Genomic DNA, 15293 nt, shown 5'->3' with positions numbered 1-15293 from the left:
TAGAGTTTATATTTTGTTTGCTTTGTGTCACCTGGGAAGAAAGTGAATGATGATGATGCACAGCAAAGGCAAAAAATAATGAGTGGGGGGATGACAAAGCAGAATATGGAAGGAAGGAAAGTAGGAAGGAAATGGTAGATTTGAAAGAGGCTGAGGAAACACACACACAAGTTGACCATAGGCAGTATGCTGGATGTTACTGCAAATGAATTTCTCCTAAGTCTTATCATCCAGTTGGAGTCTGAAAGAAGTTCCATGAAAAGGTGGATTTACATGGCTGTGGAAGAATGATAAAGTAGCACTGCCACATACCGTATTTTTTGCTCTATAAGACTCACTTTTTCCCTCCTAAAAAGTAAGGGGAAATGTGTGTGCGTCTTATGGAGCGAATGCAGGCTGCGCAGCTATCCCAGAAGCCAGAACAGCAAGAGGGATTTCTGCTTTCACTGCACAGCGATCCCTCTTGCTGTTCTGGCTTCTGTGATTCAGAATATTTTTTTTCTTGTTTTCATCCTCCAAAAACTAGGTGCGTCTGTCTTGTGGTCTGGTGCATCTTATAGAGCGAAAAATACGGTATCTGTCATGCTAGGATGTGATCCTGCTTGTAGAAAGGGATAGGGGAATAAGGGTCAAATTTTGTCAATTTCCCCTTCAGCCTCCTTAATTCTGAAGCGTCCCCAAGGCTCCTGAAGCATATTTGTGGAAGAGCCTTTACGGGGAAGGAGATGCTGGTAAAAAGCACTCTTAGTAACTTCTGCTAGCTGCACTTCCATAGACATTGCCAAATCCAGGAGAATCCCCAGGCTGCTATCTTGGTCCTTTGAGGGAAGTGCAACCAAGTCCAAGACAGGTTGTAAGCCTCCATCCAGATAATAATAATAATAATAATAATAATAATAATAATAATAATAATAATAATAATTTATTATTTGTACCCCGCCCATCTGGCTGGGCCTCCCCAGCCACTCTGGGCGGCTTCCAACAAAGATAAAAAACACACTAAAATGTCACATATTAAAAACTTCCCTGAACAGGGCTGCCTTCAGATGTCTTCTGAATGTCAGGTAGTTGTTTATCGCTTTGACATCTGATGGGAGGGCGTTCCACAGGACGGGCGCCACTACCGAGAAGGCCCTCTGCCTGGTTCCCTGTAACTTGACCTCTCGTAGTGAGGGAACCGCCAGAAGGCCCTCGGAGCTGGACCTCAGTGTCCGGGCAGAACGATGGGGGTGGAGACGCTCCTTCAGATATACTGGACCAAGGCCGTTTAGGGCTTTAAAGGTCAGCACCAACACTTTGAATTGTGCTCGGAAACTTACTGGGAGCCAATGTAGGTCTTTCAAGACCGGTGTTATATGGTCTCGGCGGCCGCACCCAGTCACCAGTCTAGCTGCCGCATTCTGGATTAGTTGTAGTTTCCGGGTCACCTTCAAAGGTAGCCCCACGTAGAGCGCATTGCAGTAGTCCAAGCGGGAGATAACCAGAGCATGTACCACTCTGGCGAGACAGTCCGCAGGCAGATAGGGTCTCAGCCTGCTGCCCTGTCCTGACTTTGCCTGAAGAAGCAAAGACATGTCTCTCTGTGTGAAGGAATAATGCCTTTGGTTAATGTGGTGCTCTGCAGTTTATATAAGCGCTTGTTGTTTTTTAATGTCTGCTTCCCAGTTTATTGGGGTCACATTAACAAAAGGTGGGCTTTTTTCATTGATTAGCCTTATTGGTTAATCAATTAAGGAATTAAGCCCTAATTTTCATCCGTTACATAAATGCTGGAAAGGTGAAATGCTCCAGGAAAGAATATAGCTGGGGCACCTGCATGTACTTGAAGAAAAGCATGCTGCTTTCAACCACAGGCAGTCAGACCTGGGGAGCAATTTGGCATATAATTGCTACCACCTCCTAAGGCACAGGACGTCTGACTTTGTTCCCTTTAGCAATGAATTATGGGGGGGAAAGATACTGAAGTGTTTTCAATTGTGTAACTTTTAAATTATGAAACTTTTGAATGGATTTTTTTAAAAAATAGGAAGGTGCCATTAATAACAATGTACTGTTGATATACTTACATTATTTTCATGCTTTGCTGTGAATCTCTCTGGGTATCCAGAGATGAGATTTGCCCACGAAGTGATTATGACTAATAGCTGAGGACTGTAAAACTGAAGTATAAACAAAGCAGGAAATAATCACAGCTAGACTGCTTTTTCACCATTTAAGTGAAGTATTCAAGAGTGGGGCTTAGAGTGGCTGGGGAAACGCAGCCAGATGGGCAGGGTATAAATAATAAATTATTATTATTATATAGACCTTGCTGGCTATGAAAATCTGAAACAGTGGCCCTGACATAAAGCTCTTGTCATGGTACAGATAATCCTTCCCATGGACACCAGGTTGTTTCTGTACTCTCACGTCTTCTCAGAGAAGGGGAAAGAGTTGAAAGGGATGATAAGAATATTTCTGACTCAAGCCTTAACACTGTTAAAAATTCACTCTTGCTCTGCATAACAAACATAATCCCCTCAGGAACTGGATAACCTGTCAGTTGCCAGATTCACATACTTACATAAATATATTCTTATCTATGGGGTTTTATGCTCAGGGAGGCTCCAATCCCCTATAACCTTTGAGTCCCAAAAACATTTTCTTTGCAGACAGCTGTGCCTTACACTAGAGCTGACATCTTCTTTTCTGGCAAGGTTCCTAGGGGTTTGGTGGGGAGGGGGCTAACACGTGAGCTTCCAAATGTCATTGGAAATACAATTCCCATCACCCCTGACCATAGCCCTTGCTGCCTTGGGCTGCCAGGAGTTAGAATCCAACATCTGGGGGTGGGGTACAGATTAGCTACCCCTGCTTTCATAACTGCTGTAATAGGAGAAAGCTGCACCTGTTGAATTTAAATTAGTAGGCAGATTTTAAAGCCACAGAGTCTCCAGCACGAAGGAAAGGCAGAAACCTAATTGGAGACCTTTATTCCATCTGAAATACCAGATGTTTTCCCTGTGATAATATTCAGCTATGTTCGATGGTCACACATACTTAGCTGAATAAAAAAGGCTCTGGCAACTGATGCTTCTTCTCACCTTTATAGTGGGAACTTGGGCAATAAACTGGTGTTCATCTCTGTAGGATACATTCGAACTTATTGCCTCTGAACATTTGTGAAGTCTGCTCCTTTAGTATTGTATCTCCATTGTATCTGGGAAGATCTGAGGCCCAGTGTGTAACTTTTAAAAAACAGCAACACCTTTTTCATCCTAGTGTCAAATATATATGAAAGTGACCTTAAGAGAATCGCACTAATTCTGGTTAATCAAATAATCCCCAAATAATCTCCTGAGACAACCAGAAAATTGTGTAGAATGTACGATATATATTGAAGGATGCAAGCAAGAGTCATATAGTGAGATCAATTTCATATAAGTGTAACTTTAAATATGCTATCCACTTCTGTTTGACTGGTTTAGCATGACGACCTCATCTTTGATTGGAGATGAAAGAAGGCACTGGTGTCATTTTGTCCAGTTGATAAATCACTTGGCCTGAAAACCAACTATAGCAATGGTGGAATACCTATGGTCCTCTAGATGTTACTGGACTACAATACCCAGCATTCCTACTGGTTACGCCGGCTGGGGCAGATTAAAGCTGGAGTCCACATCTGGAGGTCTAAGAGTTGTCCCACCACTGTTCTAGAGCCTCCCCACTTCTCTCTTTGCCACCTATTCCCATAGAAAATGATATGACTACAGTTCAAGACTAGGTGCAATTTTATTTTGGATGTCTGGTCATTTTGGGGAGACCTGGAGGTGCTTTGAAAAGGCATCATTGTACTTTGCATGCTGTGCCACAATATTTGGTAAAACAGGGTGTACAAGTTTCATAACTACACACTGGGCCGTGTCCAGAAAGTGGTGTTGGGGGATGAGTGTTCAGATCCCTGGGCCCTCACTTGTGGGGTGCCTCAGGGTTCCGTCCTCTCCCCCATGCTTTTCAATATCTATATGAAGCCACTGGGAGAGATCATCGGGGAGTTTGGGCTGAGTGTTCATCAGTATGCAGATGAAACCCAGCTCTATCTCTCTTTTAAATAAGAACCAGTGAAGGCAGTGATGGCCTGGAGGCAGTTGGAGGGTAGATGGCAGCTAACAGATTGAGGTTGAATCCTGACAAGACTGAAGTACTGTTTTGGGGGGAAAGGGGGCAGGCGGGTGTGGGGGACTCCCTGGTCCCGAATGGGGTAACTGCCCCTGAAGGACCAGGTGCGCAGCCTGGGAGTCATTTTGGACTCATGGCTGTCCATGGAGGCGCAGGTCAATTCTGTGTCCAGGGTGGCTGTCTACCAGCTCCATCTGGTACACAGGCTGAGACCCTACCTGCCTGTGGACTATCTTGCCAGAGTGGTGCATGCTCTAGTTATCTCCTGCTTGGACTACTGCAATGCACTCTACATGGGGCTACCTTTGAAGGTGACCCGGAAACTGCAACTAATCCAGAATGCAGCAGCTAGAGTGGTGACTGGGAGTAGCCGCTGGGACCATATTAATACCGGTCCTGAGAGATCTGCATTGGCTCCCAGTACGTTTCCGAGCACAATTCAAAAGGTTGGTGCTGACCTTTAAAGCCCTAAATGGCCTCAGTCCTGTATACCTGAAAAAGCATCTCCACCCTCATCGTTCAGACTGGACACTAAGATCCAGCGCCGAGGGCCTTCTGGCGGTTCCCTCATTGCGAGAAGTGAGGTTACAGGGAACCAGAAAGAGGGCCTTCTCGGTAGTGGCACCCGCCCTGTGGAACGCTCTCCCATCAGATGTCAAGGAAATAAGCAGCTATCCTATTTTTAAAAGACATCTGAAGGCAGCCCTGTTTAGGGAAGTTTTTCATATTTAATATTTAATGAACCCTTGAGTCACATTTGGCAATGAAATCTCATGGGGCATCCCATAGAGGACAGCCAGACAGCCAAACAAACACAAGCCACTTTCCAAAATATATAGTAGATTCTTCCTTGAATAAAACAAACTCTTTGTGTCAAGAAGCCAAATAATTACTCCCTGAAAGTGCCAATTCAAACCCAGATTACAACCACCAAATGAACAGGAACCATTTTCAAGCTGAATGAATTTGTTGTGAAAACAAAAGCAGCCATGTCTCTTTTTACTGGAAGTCTGTTGTCTTGGGACAACTTGAAAAGTCAAACTCAAAATTAGAGATTGTCGTGCAGTGCCACCTTGTGGTGAAATATAATGAGACTACCCCCAATTAAAATTGACGAGTTTATATTCTGGGCATGAATGGGTCCGTTCAGCATGAAGTTCCAGTAACAAGGCAAAGCTGTGTGGTCTTTTTATTCAAAGCATTCCATATTTAGATGTGCATCAGGTGCTTATTTACAAACTTGACAGTGGCTAAAGTTCATTTTGGACTGGGGAGGCTACCTTCTTCGAGTTCATTGACCACTGCAACAGTGTTTTCCAGAGAATATGCAGGTGTCTCTTTAGAATCAATGGACCCATATCCAAAGCTCTGCCTCTCCAGGTGTTCTTTTTCATTTGATGCAACAGTCCCCTCCATCTCCTGCATCTCTTCTCCATCTTCATCACTTTCACTTTCCTGAAACGAACCCCCAGACAATAGCAAATTCAGGGCACAAAACCAAAACAATTTGGATGCCTTAAGGGAGGCATGTGACAACAGCTAGACAAATGTTTTCTTATTTTACATAAGAGCCTACTGGATCAGGACAGTGGTCCAGGATGTCCACAGAAATCTCACATTCTCCTGTCCTGCGGTTTCCAGCTGACAAGCCAAGTGTCGCCATCTTATATTGGTGCAGCTTGTACTTCCTGCCCAAATGTATAACCTTACATTTGTCCCTACTGAAATTCATTTTGTTAGCTTGCACCCAGTTCTCCAATCTGTCCTTAGCTTTAGCTACCCCTCCCAGTTTGGTGTCGCCTGCAAATTTGAAGAGCATCCCCTCAATTCCTTCATCCAAGTCATTTATAAAGATGTTAAACAACAACAGCCCCAGGACAGAACCCTGCAGCCCCCCACTTGTCATTTTTTCCAGGAAGATGAGGAACCTTTACTGACTGCTCTTTGGGTTCAGTCAGTCAACCAGCATTCAACAGTGGAAAAGACTCTGAAGATGATGGACCCTCCTTCATTGGAGATTTCAAAGCAGAGATTGGATGGCTATCTGTCATGGATGCTTTAGTTGAGATTTGTGCATTACACGGGGTTGGACTAGATGACCCCAGGGTCTCTTCCAGCTCGACAATTCTATGATTTTATGACTGTGGAGGCAGAGCACGGCCATCATGGCTAATAGCCATTAATAGCCTTTACCATTTTTTTAATAATCAAGTGGTACATAAATTTTGTGAAATAAGTATTAGTGGAAGCTGAAACGTAGCAGAATGGAAACAGCACTGATTGTGATAAACGCAGAACAGGACAGCCTCCCCATATTCCTAAGCCACAGCCGGCCCTATTCAGCCAAAGGAAAAGCTTTTGGGAGCCCTCAGGAAGACACTAAGGGGGAGAAGGAGAGAGTGAAAAAGTCACCTTTCCTCCCATTTCCTTTGCTGGTGTTTCTCTGGATCCAACAACATTAGAATTTAGGTATATCATCAGTTGTAAAGGCAGACCTCAGACATTTTGAAGAAAAACAAGTGTTGTTGCTTCCACGGTCAGCCGCAGCACAGTTGGAAACCACTTTTAGGTTTCTGCATCACAGGCCGACTTCTCACAAAACAGCAGGTGAAATGGTAAATCTGTACCTTGTTTGCCTGCTGTTTGGAGAAAGATTGGCCTATGATGCAAAGTCTATAATCAGTTTCCAGCTGTGCTGTGGCTGACCCTTGCGGGGGCAGGGGAAAGAGAAGTCTTCCATATCACTCAAAATTGCATAAATTCAGGCTGGAGGTGTGAGAGAGTGCTATCTTAAGAAATGCTCTCCCATCCCACCCCTCATCCAACACTAAACTAGGTGGGGGGGGGGAGGGACTGCAAGTTTTCTAAGAAAAGATGAAGTCTTGTGGAGTCCCCACCTGCTACAAGTAATTCTTATCAGCTGTTTTGGAGACTTGCTTGCAGAAACACTTAAAAGGGACCAGCAGGAAAACGAAGATGTTTCTTTTGGGAAGTAAGTGCTAACATGCCTTTAATTTTCCCATGTAACCCAATTTCAAAAGGACCCTCCTTTGTTATTTCCTGCCAAACTTCACAGCCAGGGCCATTTCTCTTTGCTCTTCTGAGATCCCCACATCCAAAGCTGATTGCATTCCAGCCTCATCCTTATTGTGGCTCAGCAGACTCACAAGAAAACAGGAGGGCTTATTCCTGAGCAGCTTCTTAGCCTCCAATGACACAGCCAGATAACTGGGCAATCGGGTAAACAAACAGATTTGCTCTGAATTCTCTGAAGAGTTGCCAGAGAAAAGGAAGCCGTTCCCTGGAGATAAATTCAATAGGATTGGTGCTGTGGGCCTGAGCCGTAATAAAGCAACACTAATTAACCAAACACAAACAATCCCAATGAACTTAATTCCTGTTGCTTTTGCTCCACTTGGAGCTAGACTACACTTACCTTGTTCTGTGTCCTATAGTATTCGTCTATTGCATATTGATATTTGGATTCATTGAGTCCAAACAGCGCGGCGAACTTCCCACCAAGAAATTCGCAAGCTATAAGGATATTGAAGAAAAACAGCAATTGGGACCTTCATCTTAGAGAGAGAGAATAGAAAATGGATAGAAGGGAAGTGGGAAATCACCAGTGGATCCCAACAGGTACAACAAGCCACATCCCACCTGAATTGAGCTCATGTTGATCTCTAGCTTGTGAGCAGAGTATATGGAGACCAAAAGATGGGCCATAGTGCAACTTGGTTTATGTGGACTATGGATGCACATTAATCCTCCCACACCATATGCACCACATTTTAACTTCCATTAAAATGGCCTTCTTCAACCTGGTGCCCCTCCAGTTGTTGTTGGACTACAACTCCCATCAACCCCAGCCAGTATAGTTACTGGTCAGGGATGATGGGAGTTGTAGTCCAATAATATCTTTTGGGCCCTAAGCTGGGGGTGGCTATAGTAAGATAGGCCTTGTTCCTGGTTTGCTGGATGAAGATGAAGACAGACAGACCTTCTCACCCAGGAGCAGAAGACTTAACCAATGTCCACAGACCCAACATGGGCATTTTTTTACAGCAATTGTGAATTGATGTGGTGACTGTTCTCACCCCATCAATTTGACAACCATATTGAAAAGAGCTTACTAAAAAAAGTTGTTGCTGCTATTCGAAGAACCCAAAATCGCAGGTAACTAGCCCAGGAGAGGCCAACCTATGAAACAAAAGCAACATTTTACCAATGACAGTACAGAAACTCATTTGCCACTCCATTAACAGCAGGATTATATATTTGAGATCGGGGCTGTGGATGTCTCTCTTGACCTCAGAAGACAAAATGTCTTCCTTACAACTCAAAAACCTCTTTCTTGCCCTTATAAGTGAAACTATAGAGAGCCTTCTATTATCAAGGGTGTTTAAAATTTGGTAGGGCCTTCACATCCAATTATATGTCTCCTCCAATATTTGTAATTTCTTGTAGAAAACACCTCTCATTCAAGAAATAAAGATGCAGATTCGGGAGGAGTTGAGATGGGGAGAGGAACACTTGGACCTCTGCTGTTTAGGTGATTCTCCATGACTAGAATTAAATAATCTTGTCCTTGTTCCTCTCCCTCATTACAAACTCCTATAATCCAAACCAAATGCCACACCTCTTCCCAGTCATGTGCCACCCACTCTGGGTGCTTCTGCTTGCATATGAGAGTATTGAAAGACCTTTACATGGCTGGAATGTTATATGTGGTAGAAAATAACAGTCACACTGTTGCTTCACTTACTCTTGGCCTCTGGCCACATCCGCCACTTATACACGGTCCCTGGAAGGTTGCCCTTGAGGGACTGTGGCTCTAAAAGGGGGTTCACACCCCTGCTAAGGAGAGTTATCCCACAAGAGCGTACTCAAACAAAATTGTCAGGCCTCCTCAAAACTCATCCTTCTGAAATTTGGCAGGTGGAGAAAAGGGCCTTTTTTTGTCGTGGCACCCAGCACATTCAAATGCCCTCTTTAGCAAAGCTTGCTTAGACCCCAGTCAAGGTATACATATTAATGCTTAGCCCTTCCAGCACATTAAGACTGGTACCAACTGATGGTCATTATCGGCTCTACTGAGATTTTAAATTACCTGATGTCATATGCTGTGCACGTATATTGCTTTTCAAGCACATTATTTTTGTCAAGAATTATGGGCGCTGTTGTTACAATTCCCAGCCACCTTGAACAAACTACAGTGCCCAGAATTCTTTGTGGTGGTGTGTGGATTGTGCTTTAAAGGCATGTGCATGCAGTGGGAAATTAGATACATTTACTTTAATTGCTTTTTGTTTTGTGTTATTAGCTGCCCTGGAAGTATATTTTTTAAAATGTAAGGCTATATACAAATTTGAGGTTTTTAAAAACATTCTCACAGTGTCAGGAAGTGGATTGTGGTCGCTTTCCTCCATTTCTTCTTCCTCTGTACTGTATTCTTCCATTGTTTCACCACTTGTAAAATGAATAATCCTCCTTGGAGGTTTCCCCCCCCTTTGAACCTTCATCTCCTGGCTGTTTGCCACCATTTTCTTCATTCTGCTCATCAGAAAGATGGTGATCAGCTGAGACAATTTTAGGAAAATTGTGGGAGGATTCATACGCATAATTATTTTTATCTCGCTCACGGTGAGTTGGTAATAAGGTTGTGCACTGCACATATCCTCTATGCATATATCATATACAAATATGGAAGCTATTTAACATTCCATTGCACTCTTTGCAACTTTTGGCCACACTTGTAGAGTGACCAAGAAACTAAAAACCAAGCAGAGCTATGAAGACAAGAGCAGGCTTGATTCTAGGGTACGAGTCCTCCAGATATTGAACTACAACTGCCACCGTCCCTGACTATCATCTATACTGGCTGAGGATAATGGGAGTTGGAGTCCAACAATATCTAGAGGACACCATGTTGGCTACCCCTATTCTAGGACATACAAACACACCCCCATGACGTGCCTGAGTTGTTTTAAATTTGTGCTTAGCAAGAGGGAAAGTGTTTGTCTTCTCAGGCCGATAAAGTACAAAATATGAGAGTCTATATGTGTTGATTATGAACAGCTCAGGGCTTCAGCACAGTCCATAAAATCATATTGTGCACTTAAAATATTTTGCACACATATTTTACAATGCATCGGGGGGCATCGTGCGAAAAACACACCTAGCTCTGGAGCAGAAAATTTTGTTTACCGCTCCATTATCTCCCAGCTACTGTGACAAACAGCAGGGGAGTTAAAAGCAGGTTCAAAGGATTTTCTCTGCTGCCGTGTGCGAGGAATTATAATAGGCAGCTATTGCTAAAGATCTATTAAAAACCCACAATAGTCACTCACCTTCAGAATCCCTTGGCTCCCTTCCATCACAGAAATGAGAATCTGACTAAAACGCTGAAGAAGTTGGGAGGAAAACAAGAAAACATAACTGGGCCTCCTCCTCTTTTGGGAACATTACCAGCTCATAACTGAAGACACCAGCCAGGAAAAGCAGAACTGCTTCAGGAGGGAATTGCGCTCATAAAAAGGGCTGGCTGTATTTGAATTGTGGGCTGGGCTTTTTTCCTCCTTTTTCTGCCATGCAGATCTAAATGATTGCAACAGAGAGTTGGCGAGCCAAGAGGAACAAGTACCTGCAAAAATAATAGTTTAGGAGGCTGCCAAATCTGCAATTTCTTTGTTCCAAATCTAGTTTTAGGGATCCATTTTCAGCACCTCCTTTTTGATGCCCTCCCTCCCTCAAAATGTTTAACAAGGTTAAAAGTCACAGTGGTATTTGCTCTTTCCCAGCAGCTAACCAGCCAGAATCAACGCCACACCTTTGTTGAATGGAGGGAAGCCGCTTGTGACCTGGGATGCCGCGCCACCTACTGCTTGTCTTGTGAAAGTGCCACGTGTTAGGAAGTTACACGTAGCAATCGCAGGTCTTCTAGCTATGCTGCGGATTCCCGACAGAACCGAATTGAACAAGACATTATCTCATTTTTTAATCAGAAGCTTTTGTCGTATGCATAACAAAGAATAAGGCATAATCAGACTTGGTAAGGGGATATTTATTTTGAGTTTAACAGCTCCAAAGCTTGAATGATTCTGTCCCACTCTGATTCAGTCTGGTAATAGGTTTTAATTTATAGTGTACCAAGGTATTCAAAATTATTCATAGTCAGTCACTGTCAGTAGTCCTAACAACAGTCCTATAAGGTAGGCCTGCCTTTCGCAACTTTGGGTCCCCAAATGCTGTTGGACTACAACTCCCATCATCCCTAGAGAAAGGGGCCAGCAGTCAGGGATGATGGGAGTTGTAGTCCATCAACATCTGGGTGGGGGAAAGGCTGAGAAAAGCAGAGGTAGGCAATTCTTTGCATATCGCAAAGGGGCAGAGGTTAAGAGATGGGGCAGCCAGTTGCAAATAAGACTTGTGCCGCATGGGAAACTGTGAAGGCACTTTATGGGATGTGTGGGTGGGACAAGTTGCTGATGATGATATTCCAGTTTCCACATGATTATTTTGCCTCTGACCACCCTACTGGCTTGCCTAAGTCATGTAGGGAGCTCATAGGCGAGATGAATTTAACCTGGGAGATGTCCCAGCTCAAGCTTGTAGTCTTAAAGGTAAAGGTACCCCTGCCCGTACAGGCCAGTCGTGACCGACTCTAGGGTTGTGCGCTCATCTCACTCTAGAGGCCAGGAGCCGGCGCCATCCGAAGACACTTCCGGGTCACGTGGCCAGCGTGACAAGCTGCATCTGGAGAGCCAGCGCAGCACACGGAATGCCGTTTACCTTCCCGCTGGTAAGCGGTCCCTATTTACTTGCACCCGGGGGTGCTTTCGAACTGCTAGGTGGGCAGGAGCTGGGACCGAACGACGGGAGCTCACCCCGCCGCGGGGATTCGAACCGCCGACCATACGATCAGCAAGTCCTAGGCACTGAGGTTTTACCCACAGCGCCACCTGCGTCCCTTCTTGTAGTCTTAAGACACTATAATATAGTGGTACCTCGGGTTAAGAACTTAATTCATTCTGGAGGTCCGTTCTTAACCTGAAACTGTTCTTAACCTGAGGTACCATTTTAGCTAATGGGGCCTCCCGCTGCCGCTGTGCCGCTGTTGCACTATTTCTGTTCTCATCCTGAGGTAAAGTTCTTAACCCAAGGCACTATTTCTGGGTTAGCGGAGTCTGCAACCTGAAGCGTCTGTAACCTGAGGTACCACTGTACAGGGAAGCACCTTAGTTTAATAGCACAAGAAAAGCCTGCTGGATTAGACCAGTGGCCTCTCTAGTCCAGCATCCTATTCTCACAAGCAGGACTCCAGCACAAGACCGTTCCCCTCTCCTGTGGCTTCCAGCAACTGGTTTTCAGAAGCATTGCTGCCTCTGATAGTTGAGATTGAACATAGACATCAGGGTTAGCAGTATCCATCGATAACATTATCGTCCATGAATTTGTCTCCTGCTTTTTAAAAGCCATTTGAATTGGCAGCCGTTAACAGCTGCTATAGGACGCGGGTGGCGCTGTGGGTAAAAGCCTCAGCGCCTAGGGCTTGCCGATCAAAAGGTCGGTGGTTCGAATCCCCGCGGCGGGGTGCACTCCCGTTGCTCGGTCCCAGCACCTGCCAACCTAGCAGTTCGAAAGCACCTTCAGGTGCAAGTAGATAAATAGGGACCGCTTACTGGCGGGAAGGTAAACGGCGTTCCGTGTGCTGCGCTGGCTCGCCAGATGCAGCTTTGTCACGCTGGCCACGTGACCCGGAAGTGTCTCCGGACAGCGCTGGCCCCTGGCCTCTTAAGTGAGATGGGCGCACAACCCTAGAGTCTGTCAAGACTGGCCCGTACGGGCAGGGGTACCTTTACCTTTACCTTTAACAGCTGCTATACTATGGTTGAACTATGGGGTTGCAACATTGGTACTTTGGTTGGCGCTGGGCTCCTGGGATGTCATCAAGCATTTCCAAAGGATGAATGACAGAAGAGCCTTTGCATGAAAGCTACTTGCTTATTTCACAAGGAGACTTTTGACATATAAACTTTTAGGCGCCAAAAAGAGCGAGCACCAGAAGGATATGGAATAATTCACACACACAACACCACAATAGCTTGCCGTAAAAAAGCCTGTTGTTTCCCCTGCCTGGGGTTAAAGCCTTGAGATAAGCAGAGGCTAACAGAGACTGCGAACCAGTCAGGTAATAGGCGACCACACAGAAATAATTCAGCATTGGTTTGTAATCTGGCCTAGCTCAAGTAATCAGGTAGGTTACAGTGGTCAAAGTTCTCCTTATAGTATCTTGACCAGTACAAGTAGCATGCGATAATTCACAAAATTATAAGCAGCATCACAATTCTTAAGTGCAGAGTTGTCTTTGCAACAATACATTAATATCCAGCTGTGTGTAAGGCTGTATCACAAGACTCATCGGGACACAAGCAGATTTTTTTGAATTAAAGGAATCAAGTACCTTTGGCCTCAGTACAGGTTCTCACATGCTTAGCCAAAGATGCTTAGCTATGATACATACTAATCTTTTGAGCCTGAGCACTGCATGCTCAATGAAAACTTGGGTGTAACACATGCTGCTTTAGTGTTTCTTCATTGAAAACCAATAATCCTACTGATTTGTCTGAGATATCCAAAGGGGAAATTAAGCTTTTAGGCTGGCGCGTCTCTAACAAAGCTAGCTATTTCCTGTGAGCTAAAATAAAACAGAAAACAGTCAGAGGAGATTTCAGGCATACCGTTTATCATAGCATATTGTTTGCTGAAACTGCAGCTTATGCAGTTCTTTTTTATTAAAGGCCATATCATGCTGCCAAATTTATATATCTTGTTTAATAAAAATGGTTTTAACACTAGTATCCCAAGTTCTGTAAAGTCTCTTGAACCTTGCATTACTCTCAGTTCATGTAAAAGTATATATAATTTGTATAGTCCACTTTAACGCCCAGAGCATATCTAAAAGTGTTTTACAATAAAATAGTGTCACATTCAAATTCTGGTACAGGAAAAGAAGTTACATAGCATAGTGGATAATGTACCAAATGGCGGCGCGTGTAGATGCAGCGGCTGGTTGCTCCTCAACTCAGAATTTGGCTTTTTTGTCCTGCCAAAATAGACTTGTTTATAGTCGGCAGGACATGTTATCTATTCGGCTAAGGAGTGAGTGCTGCACAAATTGTGAGTGTCTCCGCGTCTGCAAGGAAGATTTTTTGACTTCAAAGAACTGGGGAGTAAAGAGACACAGGAGAGACCGTAAACAGAAGAGAGGCTGCAGAGGAGGAAGGCGATTAAGGCAATTAAGGTGAACAGCTTCTTCTCCAGAGCGATCTCGGCCCTGAATGGGAAGCCTGGACTTTGAAAGTCATCTAATCTTCCTTGCTGTACTATACTGTATTGTTTTAATTAGTGTTTTTATAGTTGTTTTGATTTTGTGTGGAGTGCCCTACCTGCGTGGATGGAGCAGCCAAGTAATTTCATTGTCCCCGAGAGGGGGCAATGACAATAAAGATTTAAAAAAAAAATTAAAAAAAAAATGTTGGACTAGGACATGGAAGACCGGGGTATAATTCCCACTCACCTGGGTCACTTACTCTCAGCCTTTCCTACCTCACAGGGACGTTGCAAGGATAAAATGGGGAGGGGAGAGCTACGTACACCACCTTGAACTCCTTGGAGGAAGGGTGGGATGGAAATGTAAGAACAGTAAGGAAAATCAATTATCCAGGCTGTATTTCCTGCCATAATAATAATAATTTATCACTTATACCCTGCCCATCTGACCGGGTTGCCCCAAACACTCTGGTGGCTTCCAAGAAAATATAAAGGGACAAAACAAAATATCAACCATTAAAAGCTTCTCCCTACAGGGCTCCCTTCAGAAGGTTGTATAGTTTTTTATCTGTTTGTCATCTGCAAGGCGGGTGCCACTACTGAGAAGGCCCTCTGCCTGGTTCCTTGTAACTTAGCTTCTCAGTGAGGCAGTGGCGTAGCGTGGGTTGTCAGCACCCGGGGCAAGGCAAGTAATTTGCGCCCCCTAACCCGTGGATTTGCGCCCCCTAACCTGTGGATTTGCCCTAACCCCAGATGTTGCGCCCGGTGCAGCCGGCCCCCCCCGCACCCCCCACGCTACGCCA

The 15293-nt window shown here is 44.5% G+C and overlaps 1 protein-coding gene across 1 annotated transcript; it reads right to left on the bottom strand.

The window, feature by feature from the left end:
• Window positions 1-5333: 5333 nt before the first annotated feature.
• Window positions 5334-10981, bottom strand: FAM177B (family with sequence similarity 177 member B). The gene is given in 6 exon segments (XM_028724567.2): window positions 5334-5613; window positions 7595-7692; window positions 8292-8358; window positions 9552-9665; window positions 9667-9711; window positions 10509-10981. Coding segments are annotated over 6 exon segments (549 nt in total). The 5' UTR covers window positions 10536-10981; the 3' UTR covers window positions 5334-5415.
• Window positions 10982-15293: the final 4312 nt, after the last annotated feature.

The sequence above is a fragment of the Podarcis muralis genome, chromosome 3, assembly GCF_964188315.1.
Source record: "Podarcis muralis chromosome 3, rPodMur119.hap1.1, whole genome shotgun sequence".
In the NCBI taxonomy this organism is placed as follows: Eukaryota; Metazoa; Chordata; class Lepidosauria; order Squamata; family Lacertidae; genus Podarcis; species Podarcis muralis.
The sequence above is the reverse complement of the archived record's forward strand: the minus strand, read 5'-3'. Positions and strand labels throughout refer to the sequence as shown.